Raw genomic sequence first — 14,634 nt, 5'->3', positions numbered from 1 at the left:
TTCCAGTTGTATAGATAATACAACTGCCAAAATCACAGGCATTATTCCTCTCCAGTAACCTCTTCACTGAAAAGACAGGGAATGAATATTGTGACACAGCAGTACTGACATTTCTAACTGATTAAAACTTAACCACAAAACAATAGGCAAAACATATTCTTTTTAGAGCTGTGTAGTAGGATATATATTTGAAAATATAGCATGTGCTATATATTTTAATAAATGAAAACTAAAATATAAATAAAACAAAAAGTTAATAAAGTATAAATATAATAATTACATTGATCATTATTTTTACCTAGAAACACAGGCCTAGCTGTGGAAAGTTAATACACATTTGATGTTGGGAAAACAATGCCTTATAAACAACATATAACAAACATGTACAAGGTGCCGGAATATACAATAAACATCTTATATGCATTATGCCTGTTATTCTTCCCAACTCAGCAAGTCAGATACTATTCCTCTTTGACACTTGAAAATAACGAGATTAAGGATGTTAAATTCATTGTCCAAAGGCATATAGCTGATCAGTGGCAGACCTGGGTATCAAGTCTACATATGCCTGATTCTAGAACCTGCACCCTTAACCATTAGGGTCTACTTTCTCCCATGGGTGAAATATCCCTAAACTCTGTAAAAACAATAATTATTTTAAATGACTAATAAAATTATTTTGAATGACTAATAGTAAGAGGCCCAAGAAAAAAGTCATGGCACCTGGGTTCTGTTTTGCCTTGGACAACGAGTAGGTTCACTTTCAAAGGCCTCCAGTTCTTGAGTAGAGAGGGGAAGAAAAAGGGGAGAGGGGAAGGACAAGAGGACTAGCAGACTGGATACGGGAGCTTTTCTCATAGAATTTTTCACTCTGGGCCTCTAACTTCAGAATGAACCATTGTCCACAACGACTATGTGAAATAGGACTCTGCAACCTTCCTCAGGACACTCTGAGTACACAGACCTGTCACTGTTTAAAGCTGTGGAGAAGAGAGGCCACCTTACCTATAGATGAATGGAGCCACAGTGGCGGTATTTGGGTGGCTGTGTTGCTGCTGCTGAGGGAGTTGGACAGCACCATTTCCCATGCTCTGCCCACTGCCTTGCACCACTAAACCAACAGAGGAACCCGCCAGAGAAGCATGGCTGGTTTCCCTTCCTTCCAAGGGAGCGGGGCAACTGGATGTGCTTGCTTTCTCAGTGGTTATGGGCTTAGGGAAGGACTGGGAAGGGCTTCCCTTGGTAGTCCTGAATTTTTCAGACTCTTTGCTTGCTGAGTTGCCAGGTGAAACAGTCTGCTTTGCTGTTGGCACCTTTGAGCCCGGCTTTGGGATTCCACTGGACGAGGGGATTAAGCTTTCCTTCTTGGCTGCTGTCGTCTTGCTACCCTTTGGGATTAAGCTTGCAATTTTAGAGGTCTTTTTTGGAGCCGTCTCCATCATCTGATCTTTCTCGTCCTTGACCAGCTTTTCAGTACAAACTTTACTTTTGTCTCTGTTCTTTTCCTCTTTTTCCTTTGGCTGTAGCAAAGACTTTTTATTGCTGAGATTTTTGCTTCCAGCTTTTGGAGGGGCTAATTTTGGTGACACTTTGGGGCTGCTGTTTGTCGAGCCACCGCTATTGAGGCCACTGTTCAAACCTTCCATTTCACCAGATTCAGAAAAGGCATCGTCTTCCTTCACGCCATCACTGGGTCCTGAACTGGCCGACTGCGGAGGGCGTAAAGCAGTCCGGGCATTGACCAGCTTGAATTTCTCAAGCATGGATTTCTGTCCTGAGGGAGCTGTTTTGACCCCTTCTGAGGCAGGGGGCTTCAGTCTGTCTGCAGACGGTGTGGGAGAGGTGGTTGGGCTTCCCTGCTTCACGGTGAGCATGGTGGAGGTGGCGCTGTGCTTGGCATTCATGGACTTGCTGCGCCACGGCTTGCTGGTGCTCGGGGAAGGGATGGCTGAGGCAGGGGGCTGCCCCGCAGTTCCAGGAGGCTGCATGTTACCATTTACCCCTGAAGATGGTTGAGGTCCTTTGGAGGAATCTGGACATGGTTAAGAACAAACATTTTTAAAAGGCTGATTAGTTTTTGATCATTTATATCAAGCTACTTTTTGAGGGCTATAAGAAAATAAGGCCTATTGTCATATAAGTACTTACAGTGCACTAGTGTTAACTTATTTTCCACTCAGCAATCTCATTATGATATGAATTTTTATATAACTATTACAACACTGATGAATGCTAGATTAAAAGTCTTAACTAAACCAAAAAAAAAGATGTTATAATATCATATAGAAGAAAAAAAATGAGTTTGGAGTTAAGATATTTCAGCATAAATTTAACTATATAGCATTTGAGAACCATATAATTCTGGTCATGTTATTTACCTGAAGTTTCATCTACCATAAATACCTCCCTCTTCCATCCTTTTTTTCTGAGAAATGGAGTGATAAAAAATTAAATTATCTACTTATGTAAAAAAGGCAACAATGATACTGTTAACATACTAGATATTGTCAAATTAATACAAAGTTGTCTTGATGAAATGTCCAAAGGAAATAGTTTACTAAAGAATCTTTTAATAATATTCCAGAATTGGAGTCTATTGAACCAATTAAATATTAATATAAAATTACAATGCTTTCACTTTTAAATGTTTTATTCAAGGGTATCAAAATGCATGATAAAAACATGTAATTAAGTCAATTGGTATAGAATACTTGTCTTACCTATTTTTCAAAAGAAAAATTTACATAAAAAAGTTAATAAAGAAGTTAGAGACATGAAAAAAGGTTAAATTGCTTATTGAATTTTTGTATGAGTTAGGTTTTCTTTTTTAATAAATGTGCCTAAAATAATATAGTAGATTTGTGAAGTTTATATTAATAAAAACAACTGTATAGACAAACGTGGGCTTCACTGGTAGCTCAGCTATAAAGAATCCACCTGCAATATAGGAGATGCAGCAGGAACCGTAGGTTTGATCCCTGGGTTGGGAAGATCCCCTGGAGAAGGAATCAGCAATCCACTCCAGTATCCTTGCCTGGAAAATCCCATGGACATAGGAGCCTGGTAGGCTATATAGTCCGTGGGGGTCACAAGAGTCGGATATGATTTAGTGACTAAAACAACAACAGATAGACAACTATTTTATATTGAGTTGGTACACCAACATTGACTTCTAATTCTCAGTATGTTTCCTACAATTCCACATTTTAACTATAAAAATTGGTGTAATTCTGTGTTTAAAAATGCTTCACTAAAAAAAAAAAAAAAAATGCTTCACTAAAATGCAGTAGTTCACTGATAACCCAATACGCTTACCTGGTATATTTAAATTTGAAAGCATAGGACAATACATTGATTTTTTTTACAGTATTTAAAGTCTGTAATCGTGTCCATTTCTAGAATATTTGTCAGGCTCCATTTGGTTCATACACAAAAGGTAAGATGTTCTTATAAACAGTAGAAGTATCTGACTAATTCCAGACAAACAAATCCAAACAAGATTCAAATGTCCAATGTCTCAAATACCTTCAGTCTCTGTGAATGGATTTCAATTCTTTACTTGTATCTGTTTTAAGTATAGGTTATTCCAGATTTACTTCACTTACAGATTCCTTTCAGAAACTGTTAACATTTCATTGTAATCTGAATCATTCTCAGTAGCAGATAGAGTACACTGATTACCTACAGTTAGAAATGCCTATCAAACATTTCTTCAGAACAGCTCCTACTTATTGGTCAGGTCTCACTTTCACCTCACTTCCTCTGCAAAAAAACCCAAAAACATCATTTCCACCCTCACCTCTGTTCTCCCTAGCATCAGGTCTGGGTTAGGTGATGACTCTTGCGTGCTCACTCAATCATATTCAACTCTTTGCCACCCCATGGACTGTAGCCCGCCAGGCTCCTTTATCCATGGAATTTTCCAGGCAAGAATGGAGTCGGTTGCCATTTCTACATGAGGGGATCTTCCCGGCCCAGGTATTGAACCTCCACTTATTGAGTCTCCTGCTTTGGCAGGTGTTTTCTTTACCGCTGCATCACCTGGAAAGCCCCTACCATAGTTTTTTATTTCTTTTATTATAGCCATTATAACTTCACTGTAATTGTCTGTTTCTTCTACTACATCTATATATACAGTCCATGAAAGCAAAGACCATATATTATGGTCTATATTATGCATAGTTCTATACTATGTACACAGTACCTTCTATGTGTAGGACACTAAGTATCTCACATTCATTAATTCAATCTTTCCAACAACTGCATGAAATTTTCATTATTACCCTCATTTTGCATGTGAAGAAACTGAAGCACAATGAGGTTAAATAACTTGGCCAACATTACAAAATTTGTAAGTGACATGTTTGAGAACTGAATTTAGCTTGGAGTTCTAAGTTAATTCTGTCAATGACTATGTCATAATATTTTCAAATGTATATAGTGCTAAATACAATTTTACAGTTTCTGAAAGTGATAAGGAGTAACACTGTTCCTGGACTGTGGAAACACAGAAGATAGTCAATGTCAAACTAACGCCTTGAATAGAATTGCCAAATGAACTTTATTTCTTGATTACCTAGGTTCAACTGCAAACTAAGAATATAATGAATTTTCTCAAGTTCTGTGACTTGTGTACATGCCTGTGAATTTCACAGAGTGAACTTACTATTTCAGTGATTTTTGTCAACATCTATGGCTCTATTTTGACTATCTATAGAAATATTAATCAGTGCTATTTAGTTCCTACGATCTCTGGGACATGAATCTAGGCACAACAGCTGTTAAATTTTACTGAGTAGCTATTTTGTGTAACGTCCTAGACTCCCCGAGACACAATCTGGTCAGAGGAAAGAAACTGGATTCACAAAAGATGAATGGCATATACTAAGTGTTAAATGAGTAGGATGTGGGAAAGAAAATGGAAGAGTTCAGAAGTGCACCAAGGGCTGTACAATATTAAATAAGACCAAGACAAATGAGCTAAGGGAGATACACAGACATTCATGGCAGGAGGAACATAGGATTTTTCCAGGAAACTATGTGAAAATTTATTCTATGTATTTACTTTTAAATAATATGCATATTGGGATTCAGAGTTGGAGAGAAACAAAGTACCCCCAAAATGAAAGCATAGTCTGCTGTATTATTGTTTATAGGAACATAATGGCCTCATATTGAATTTATCTTCACTTTCTTACATTGATCCCAAAAGTTATTTGCAATATTTCTTATTCTAGAATGAAAATATTATTAATGACTATTACAAACATAATAATGCCTACTAGCTACTAACATTTTATTGAAGTTTCTTTATATTTTCTCACATTAGCATTCACAACAACCTGATGAGATGAGAAGGGTTCCTATCTTTTTACCAGCTTTTTTTTTTATATATATATACAATTTTATAATTACTTTGCCTATCTTTTTCTTGGGGAAGGGCTTCTATTTCTAATACACACTTGTATAAGCCAAGGGTTTGAGGATCTAAACAACTCATTCAGTGGAATATAACTAGTTAGGAATTACTGTGTGGCTAGTATTGATCCCACATGTGTGATTCTAGTTCCCAGGTAGTGCTTGTGGTAAAGAACCCACCTGCCAATGTAGGAGATATAAGAGACATGGGTTTGATTTCTGTGTTCAGAAGACCTCCCCAGGAGAAGAGAATGGCAACCCACTCCAGTCAGACAACACTGAAGCGACTTAGTGTGTGTGATTCTAGAGCCCAAGCTCTGTTGTTGCTATACAATGTGTAACATTCTAAGTGTGTAATGTAAGGGTCTCAGACTTCAGTGTGTGCTTCAGTCACTGGGGATCCTACTGAATGCCCATCACTTGTGCTTTAGCAGATCTGCAGGAGGCCCTGAGATCCTGCATTTCTAACAAGCTTCCACGTGATGGCAATGCTGCTGGTACAGACCATGCTTTGAGTAAAAGAGTTTGAACAGATTGGGAAATCAGGGCAACTGCTGAAATTATCAGCTTTAAAGAATTGTTTATTATGATAGTGTTGAAATTAGCTAAATTCATTAAACTTTCCACACCTATGCAGCATTAATATTGTTTACTCTGTGAACTTCTGGAACCTTGGCCAGTTCAACCTTCCCCCAGATGCTTGGCAGTTTGTGGTGAGGGACCACTAAAAACAAAAGAAGCCTATCAGGTTTTCCTAATGTCTTTCATTTCATCATTTTAGCACATACTTAGTGTGTATCTTCTGTTTCTGCAATCAGGTTAAGAAGTCAGGGGATTCCTCTGGTGCCTGCCTGGGAGCTTTGGTGAAGATGAGAGGAGAGGGTCAGAAAAGGACGAGTCAGGATGCTCTTTAAGCGTGCTGATGTTAGCTAGACAGACTGCTATCACTGTTCAAGTAGAGGGGAAATTCAACACCATAACACTCTAAAATGAGACAGGAGGGACTCCAAATTATGACATCTGTATCCAGCCCACAGTCTCAGTCATACAACAGCTGTACAATTGTCCTCAGATGAGTACACACAGAGAAGACACTTCTCTGAGCTCAACTCTCAGTCTGCCCCCATCTAGACACAGTCTCAATGAGGTGCTTCAGGTTTCATGAAGAGCACAATTCATAGGTCACTGTGCATCCAGGGAACATTAGAATAATGAGTGTCTCTGGGCTCCTCACAAGAAAGGCTGCAGAACAATAGCCACTGAAATGACAGCCTTTCAGCTCTGACAGAGTAGAGGCCGCCACACATTCCGCTCTCTGTTCCATTTACATCTTCGGTAGTAAGCAGCCTGGTCTCTCAGATACATTTCTGAGTGTTGTTATCTCAGCTTCTATGAATGGTTAGCTGGGTATGGCGAAAAGCACAGCTCTGTACATCTAAAGGCATTCGTGCAACAAACTTGTAGCCTGTGTTTGCAGGGGCCCCTCTCTGCCTATAACTGTTCCTTGTCTCTGATCTCCAAAGAGAAAGGTGCTTGCACTCCTGTTCTTTTCCTCCCCCTTTTTCTCCACCACCACCAATTCCATTACAACCAATAACCAATTATTTACTAACGGCTTACTTTTCCCAGATACTTTGATATATGGTATCACCCTGAGAGCTCTAACGACATGCCTCATTTAAATTCATAATAACCTACAATATAATTATGATCTCTACTATTATATATGAGAAAACTGAAGCTCAGAGAAAGCAACTTGCTCCAAATCATACATATGGTAAAATTTAGAAAAGAGACTCAAAATTGGAAACCAGGCTTATGTGACTCCAACATTTGGAAGATTTTGATACTCTCTTCTTTCCATATGTCCGTGGCCCACCCAGAAATTGTGCCAGTACGGTTCTCCAGAAAGTCACGTTTGTCACAACAGTGAAGGCAATCGGATAACTCCCTGAAGTGTGGGTTCCTTCTTCCTCAACAAATTGAGGAGAATATACATGGGGAGGATATCATACAAGATACTATTCAGCTAGCCATATACTATCTCCTGGGACATCCTGCTGACACCATCCTTCTGAGCTGATGTTAAAGAAGATTTTAATTCTTGCTCAAAAAACACCTAAATTCACAGAGTTAATTTTTAGTTATTTCATACTGCAAAAAATTAACTTTGATGACCTGGGAAAAATGCCAATCTGTTCTAAAATTACTACACGGAGGTAAATGTGGCAGTCACAACAGACATATGGGAAGTTTAGATAAAGACGATTCTCTGGGGAAATTTGGCAGGTTAGCTTCAGAGCTTAGAGACGTGCTGCCAACAGTGCCACTAGCCTAAGAAGCAGACCAGGGAACACCCTCAGTTATTTATCTCTTATTCCTCACTCAGTACTATGCTGTTCACATGCAAACAAACAAGTTTCAACTTACAAAGTAATGACAAAGCGCATGTGTACTCAGTCACTCAGTCGTGTCCGACTCTTTGCGACCCCATGGACTGTAGCCCCGCCAGGCTCCTCTGTCCATGGGATTTTTCAGGCAGGAATACTGAAGTGGGTTGCCATTTCCTCCTCCAGGAGATCTTCCCAACCCAGGGATCAAACCCACATACCCTGCATTGGCAGGTGGGTTCTTCACCAGAGTCATCTTGGAAGCCCAATGACAAAGTAAAAACCACCAAAAATAACAACAGCACCTCCATTTTTAAAGTATTCACTGTCTAGCCGGCATTGTGGTCAGTGACATGCACAGTCCCTACTAAATATTCAGCATCACAGATCACTATGGAAGGGAGGAAATGATTGATCAATGTAGTCATGCTAATTAGCATGGTAAATAATTAGATTCTCATTTTATAATAATATACCAAAATACTTTGAACATTTTGAAAGTTAAAAAAAGGAGCATTCAGATTTAAATATGGCTTGTTATCAACTGGTCCTGGTTTACCTCACCACACTGTTTCCCATAAATGATAGTTTTCAAAATGCCTCAATCATCAGTTTTATGACTCAACAGAAACTTGGAATGCTGTTACAGGGATTGTAGAGGCACTGTCCATTCTCTGGTGTATATATTGTACCGTATGTAAGGTGAGAGTGCTGCTTTGTGGACTACTGTAAGATTTAGGGAAGCTTCAGTTCACCAGCCAGATTCTTGAAACACCTAATTTATGCATAAGCATGTATATATGTGTACACCTCAATATGTGAGCATGTATACATAGAAAACAACATATTGTTTATTTAATCGTATCACTTGATCTATGCACTTAATTACTTTACCTCATAAAAATCCCCAAGATTAACCTGAAGTTATCATATCATTATAGGTTTATATAATAATTAAGGAAATAAAGCAAAAAGTCATGGCAGAATACATAAATCTCCAGTAAAGGGACATAATAAGTAAAGTATATTTGCATTGCATTGAAAAAAAAAAAGAGTTCATTTTTTGTCTTATAGTAATTTCAGAGTAATTTTTTAAAAATACTTAATTAGATAACTGTTTTAAAAAATCATGAGTAATACAACATTTACATTAAACCGGTAGTTTAAAAAAAAGCAATTTTGCTAAATTCTCTGTATCAAGTCTACCAAATCTATATTGAATGCAAGTGAAAGAAAACACCTCCACACCAGAAGCTACTTCATTAGAATCTAGGAAAACAGAAAACAAATCTCTTTTGGAGATGTGCAAGTTCCATGTAAGAATCACATGGGAGAAATATAAAGAGACGGGAGCATGCCCTATGCTGCTGTGGCATGTTTCTTAGCAACACAGAAAAACATCTCTCTGCTAAGAAACTCTGTCAAGTAATATGTGTTCAGGGATCATAATTCAGAAAGTGAATTCCAAATAGAACCAGGAATATTTACATTCATGATAACACTAAACTGTTAAGCTGTTTTCATATTTATCATGTCAATTTTATAAAACAATTATTAAGATAAACTACTTCAGTCATAAAAAATATGTCCAAATGAACCACAGCATTTTTTCCCATAGGATCCCTGCTTTCCACTGAATAGGTATTTGATTTTTCTTTAAAGCATACATTTGTCTAGAGTAGTCTTATAGGCTCCACAAGCAAACTGCTAAATGCTAGTGTCAGAATATATTATTCATTGTCAGTTTCTGAATGGCAGGTCATCAAGGGAAGAAACTTGGACTCCCCAAAGAAATGCTTCTCTACAAACAATGCTGTCTTCATTTCACTGTTTGTTCTGTGAAATTTGTCCCTACTACATTCCATTTCAACAGAATGGTGGATGGCATTGCTTTATATTTTAAAATTTCTATTTAGCCTTCTCTGCAAGTGATAATTAATCTATGGCCATGTTCACTGATATTTTAATCCATTTGGTGAAAGGAGCACACTATTTTTTGGTTTGTATTATTATTAAGATGATATTAGATGTATCATTTGAAGTGTGGTTTGTGATTCTCTACTGATTTTCCTTTATTAGATAAGTCACAAAACTCCAAATAAGCTATTTTTACCATCCCAAACATGTGAGAAGCTACTGTGCTTTCAAAATTATGTTTTTAAATAAGAAGTGAAATTTCTTTAATTGTGAATAAGTCTTTACTATCTATTACAAATTCTAGAGATTCCCCAATTGATTCATATAACTCATCATTTAAGACTTAAGTAGAAAGTACATTTTTCATCTAGAAGCATTCAGGGAGCACATTACAGATAGTATGATTATTTTTTCTAGCAAAATATTTATTAAACATAAATGTTATACTTTCTAATAACTAAAAAGAAAAGGCAATTAGAATACTCAAGTCAGTACTTTCTGAATTCTGTCATTGTAATACTGTAATCTTTGAAAATCTTGTTTAACTTTAACCTTATTTGGACATGCCCAGGATATGTATGCAAACTAGTTGGTCACAGAGATCAACTTATTATCTGATAGAATATTTTTAGATGTTATCCTACCACAAAACATCTCCATGTCAAAAAGGTTAAATAATTCTTATCCAAAAAGATGTACCAAGGAACAGTCTAAAGGATAAATTATGAACTGTTTCATATGCGATGTTTATATTTGCTTGGTTTGCTCTATAGTTTAAGATAATATTTTGACCATATGGCTTCCCCGGTAGCACTAGTGTTAAAGAACCTGCCTGCCAATACAGAAAACCTAAGAGACACAGGTTCAATCCCTGGATTAGGAAGATTCCTTGGAGGAAGACATGGCAACCCACTCCAGTGCTCTTGCCTAGAGAATCCCATCTCTTGCCTGGCAAAACTCCTGGTGGGCTACAGTCCAGAGGGTTGCACAGAGTTGGGAACGACTGAAATGACAGCACGCACGCACATTTGGCAATATAAAATAGCATGATACAATGATTAATTTAAAAATGATATTGGAAGTACTGACATGAAGTTGCATCTCCATGTTAATAGAAAATGCCACATAACATATAAAACAAATTCTCCAGGCCAGAATACTGGACTGGGTAGCCTTTCCCTTCTCCAGGGGATCTTCCCAACCTAGAGATCAAACCCAGGTCTCCCACATTGCAGGTGGATTCTTTACCAGCTGAGCCACAAGGGAAACCCAAGAATACTGGAGTGGATAGCCTATCCCTTCTCCAGTGAATCTTTCCATCCCAGGAATCGAACCAGGGTCTCCTGCATTGCAGGTGGATTCTCTACCAACTGAGCTATGAGGAAAGCCCTGTATTATATAATGCAATTTAAGCTTTATTATTGACAGTTTCAGACCATTTAATGCCTACATTTAATATATTATAAATATTTGTGAGTGTGAGATCATCCACTTTAAAGGTTTTAGAATTTTACTTTGTTGGAATTAAAAGTAATGGCTATAATTCACCAGGAAAACTTTTGCTCATGAGACCAATGTAAGGAAATCTGCTTGTGGTCAAAAATCACATAATGTATGTCATCTGTCTCCACCTTGCGGTTATTGTAAATACTGCTACTTCTTAGAAAGGCTGAATGGCTATGGAAAAATAGGAGTATTTGGCTATCTTTGGATTTTTACTTTTAGATACCAGGAATGTAAAAAAGTATTTCACTTTTAAATGACTGAAAAGTACATTGTTATATCAAAGTGTTAGGTCATCTAAAGCATTTCTAGGTTTCTTTGCCAATGTTACTAGTCATTTCTTACAAAAATATTATGTGACTGTAGTATCATGTAGCTAAATTGGACACCTGAGCATTCCACTCAGCATATATGGTCTAAGCCTGTTTACTTTCCCTTAGAATTTCACAGGCCATTGACACTTCCTAGAAAAGTCACAAAATGAGGGAGATATTTTTGTGATAAGAAATTGTTTTTTTAATATTCTAAAATTGATTGTGGTGATGATTGCTTAACTCTGTGAATATATAAACACCATTAAACTGTACACTTTAAATAAATTGTAAAAAAAAAAAAAAAAAGAAATTGTTGTCCAGGAGAAGTATAAGTCTTCAGAAATACTTCTTCTTGGTTCTCAAATCAAAGATTTTATTGTCTATTTTAAAGACAAAATCCTAACTTCCAAATACATACTATTTTCTTCTTTTTCCATTTAACTCAAGAACTGGGGATATTACACTGCTCTGTTTATAGGGGTTTAGAGACTGCCCAGTTGTGTTTTAATAGGTAAGAAATTTTCAGTAAAGTGTATAGATCACCCCTATCAATTCACCTATAGATCACCCATAGATTACCCTTGTCAATTCTGAGTAAAAGAAGTCTCATCAAATCATCCATATGAAACAATTGGAAATGTTCTAATCAGAGCCAAAAAACTTTTAACCTGGTTGAATTAGTCAAACTAAACTTGCCAGCTGTTCTACCACTAAGCATATTTGTCACTATTGAATTTCCTGTTGCATGGAGAGTTAAATACTACAAAGAGAAGTTTTATTGATCAGAAAACACTACCTCAAAATCTTGCAACATGCTCTCATCCCTCACAGGGTCACACTGCTCCCAGCAGCAGAAGTTCTTGGTTTTCTTATGGTTTAGATGTAAATTACACATCCTCCCACTTGGATGCATGATCCATAGGGATATGCATCAAGCCAGAGCCTCTTTAAATACACGCTGCGCACACTACAGAGAACTGTGTATCATATAGTTAATATATAATCTGCCTTTAACACACTTCCAACTGTATTCTTTCTTCCTTATCAGTATGTGGTTGGATATTTCTATCATATACCCTTTCAAGAAAATAAAACAAACCTGAATAATTTGTCTCTTAAAGGAAAAATTAAGGTCATAATATTTATCTGTCCTGCTGCTTCCAAAGACTAAATATCTTCCATAATTATGTCTTAAATTCTGATTGCTTCAAACTCAACTTCCCCAAACACTTAGGGCACTTAATTTAGTTAACTAAAACTAAGGATTCAAAGACATTTTATGTAGGTTTATGATTTCAGAATAAACATTCACAAAACATGAGAAGACAAAAGAAAATGTTATTTACATGCATCCAGGAGGAAATCTTTGAGAAACAGATTTTAAACACGGGGATATCACTAACTGCTTTAATATAAATGACTACATTTCCTTAAAATATTCTCCAGATCAGAAAGGTCCTGAAGAAAGCTGGATGCTTTCTTCAAGAGGATGCACTTACAAAACATAAGAAAGTCCACTGATAACATTTCCACTCCAAATGCTGTAACATTGCTTACACGCTAGATTTAGCATGTAATTTACGAGGCTCATAGGTTACACTTGTGCCTGTATGATGTAAGGGGAGAACACGTACCTTTTTCATTCCCATTTGCATAATTTGGAGGCTTGTTTTTATCAATGCTGTTAAAGCTCTGACTTCTCCTATTTAAATTGGAGGCTCCCTGGACCTTGCTGCTGTTGCCTGCAGCTGGCACCCTAGAGGGACCTGGAAGCCTGAAATAGTACAAGAAAAATTACATCATTATAGTACATTACAAAAAGATAGAGAAAAGGAGGTTCTGAGTAGGGAAGGGTTAATGGGAAAATCATAATTTATGGAGTTCAGCAAAAATTGTTGGTTTAAGTGACAAATTGCTAAATACAACATTTGAGAATCTCCAGAAAAGTCTTGTTTCATATGATTAATCTGCCTCCAAAGTATATCAATAATGCAAGACAATTAGAAATAAAGTAATTCTAACTAAAAAACTCACTCATCACATGCCTGATGAATACAACTTTGATTAAAGGGGCTGTAACAATTATATGAAAAGCAAGGGAAATAATAATATTTTATTATGTTCTCAGGATATTAAGCAGCTGCCTGCAATTATTGTTAAGTTTTTTCAATGTATGGGACATTTGTTTTTATCTTAGGTGGCTGTATCTTAAATGAACTTACACGTTAATAACAAGGAGAATAAAGTTACATAATAAACTGCAAAGAGCAAACACTGAATATCTGAGCTAGTTAATTACTCTAAAACATGGTGTGGAGACCAGGGTCATGAGTTTGTTCATACTGGACCCAGCTGTCTCACATAAAAACTTTCACTTGCTTGCCAAAAGTGAAGACCTGGACTTTACCTGGTTACCCCACAAGTGTGGCTAATAATCACACAAGCCATGTGACAAAAAAGATGCAAGTCTCATAAGAAAAAAAAAAATCTATTAGTAGAATGACAATTTAAAATGCACATACAGTGATAGTTGCTTCAGCTCCTTTTATATGAAGGACAGAGGAAATACATGTAGACTATCTTAACACTAGGGAAAGCTTGACAAGAGTTAATGTACTTAAGTTGTTTTACTTCAACTATAATTAAACATCAGTTTGGATCACTTATTTCACTGTTTAAACAGTTCCTTCCCATATTAAAATTTCAAGTATTCAGTTATTTCAAGGATGGTGCCTAAAATATGCAATTACAATATTTTATTTAGTGTATACTGCATATGTATAATAACCAGTCCACATAAAACTAGAAATTAAGAACTAGTATTGTATTCTAGACATATTTAAAACACGATATTAAGCACTGCCAGCATCTTTGCTAGCTTTTGCTGCCCCCATGTGAACGTCACTGTGTACTGCTCTAACAAATTCTATTTTAAAAGAAAAGTAACAAAAAACGTAGAACTTATAAAGGTAGCAATTTATTTTTTTTTTTACTGTTATCCTTTAAAAAAGGTTTAAAGTAAAAGAATGTTTATATCTGTTATACTGGTACCCAATATATTACAATTTCCCAATCATTTGCTACCATATTCA

At 36.6% G+C, this 14,634-nt stretch overlaps 1 protein-coding gene across 7 annotated transcripts in view; it reads right to left on the bottom strand.

Moving 5' to 3' along the window:
• NAV3 (neuron navigator 3) overlaps nt 1-14,634 on the bottom strand; it is an 893,819-nt gene that overhangs the window by 204,766 nt on the left and 674,419 nt on the right. For all 7 annotated transcript variants that reach the window (XM_059886494.1, XM_059886491.1, XM_059886495.1 and 4 more), the window contains 2 exons: nt 13,177-13,316; nt 1,006-2,032 (listed from right to left, as the gene is read on the bottom strand). In XM_059886494.1, coding sequence (XP_059742477.1) covers nt 1,006-2,032; nt 13,177-13,316 — 1,167 coding nt within the window. The remainder of the gene's footprint in view (nt 1-1,005; nt 2,033-13,176; nt 13,317-14,634) is intronic.

This window comes from Bos taurus, chromosome 5 (genome assembly GCF_002263795.3).
Source record: "Bos taurus isolate L1 Dominette 01449 registration number 42190680 breed Hereford chromosome 5, ARS-UCD2.0, whole genome shotgun sequence".
Taxonomy (NCBI): Eukaryota; Metazoa; Chordata; class Mammalia; order Artiodactyla; family Bovidae; genus Bos; species Bos taurus.
The sequence above is the reverse complement of the archived record's forward strand: the minus strand, read 5'-3'. Positions and strand labels throughout refer to the sequence as shown.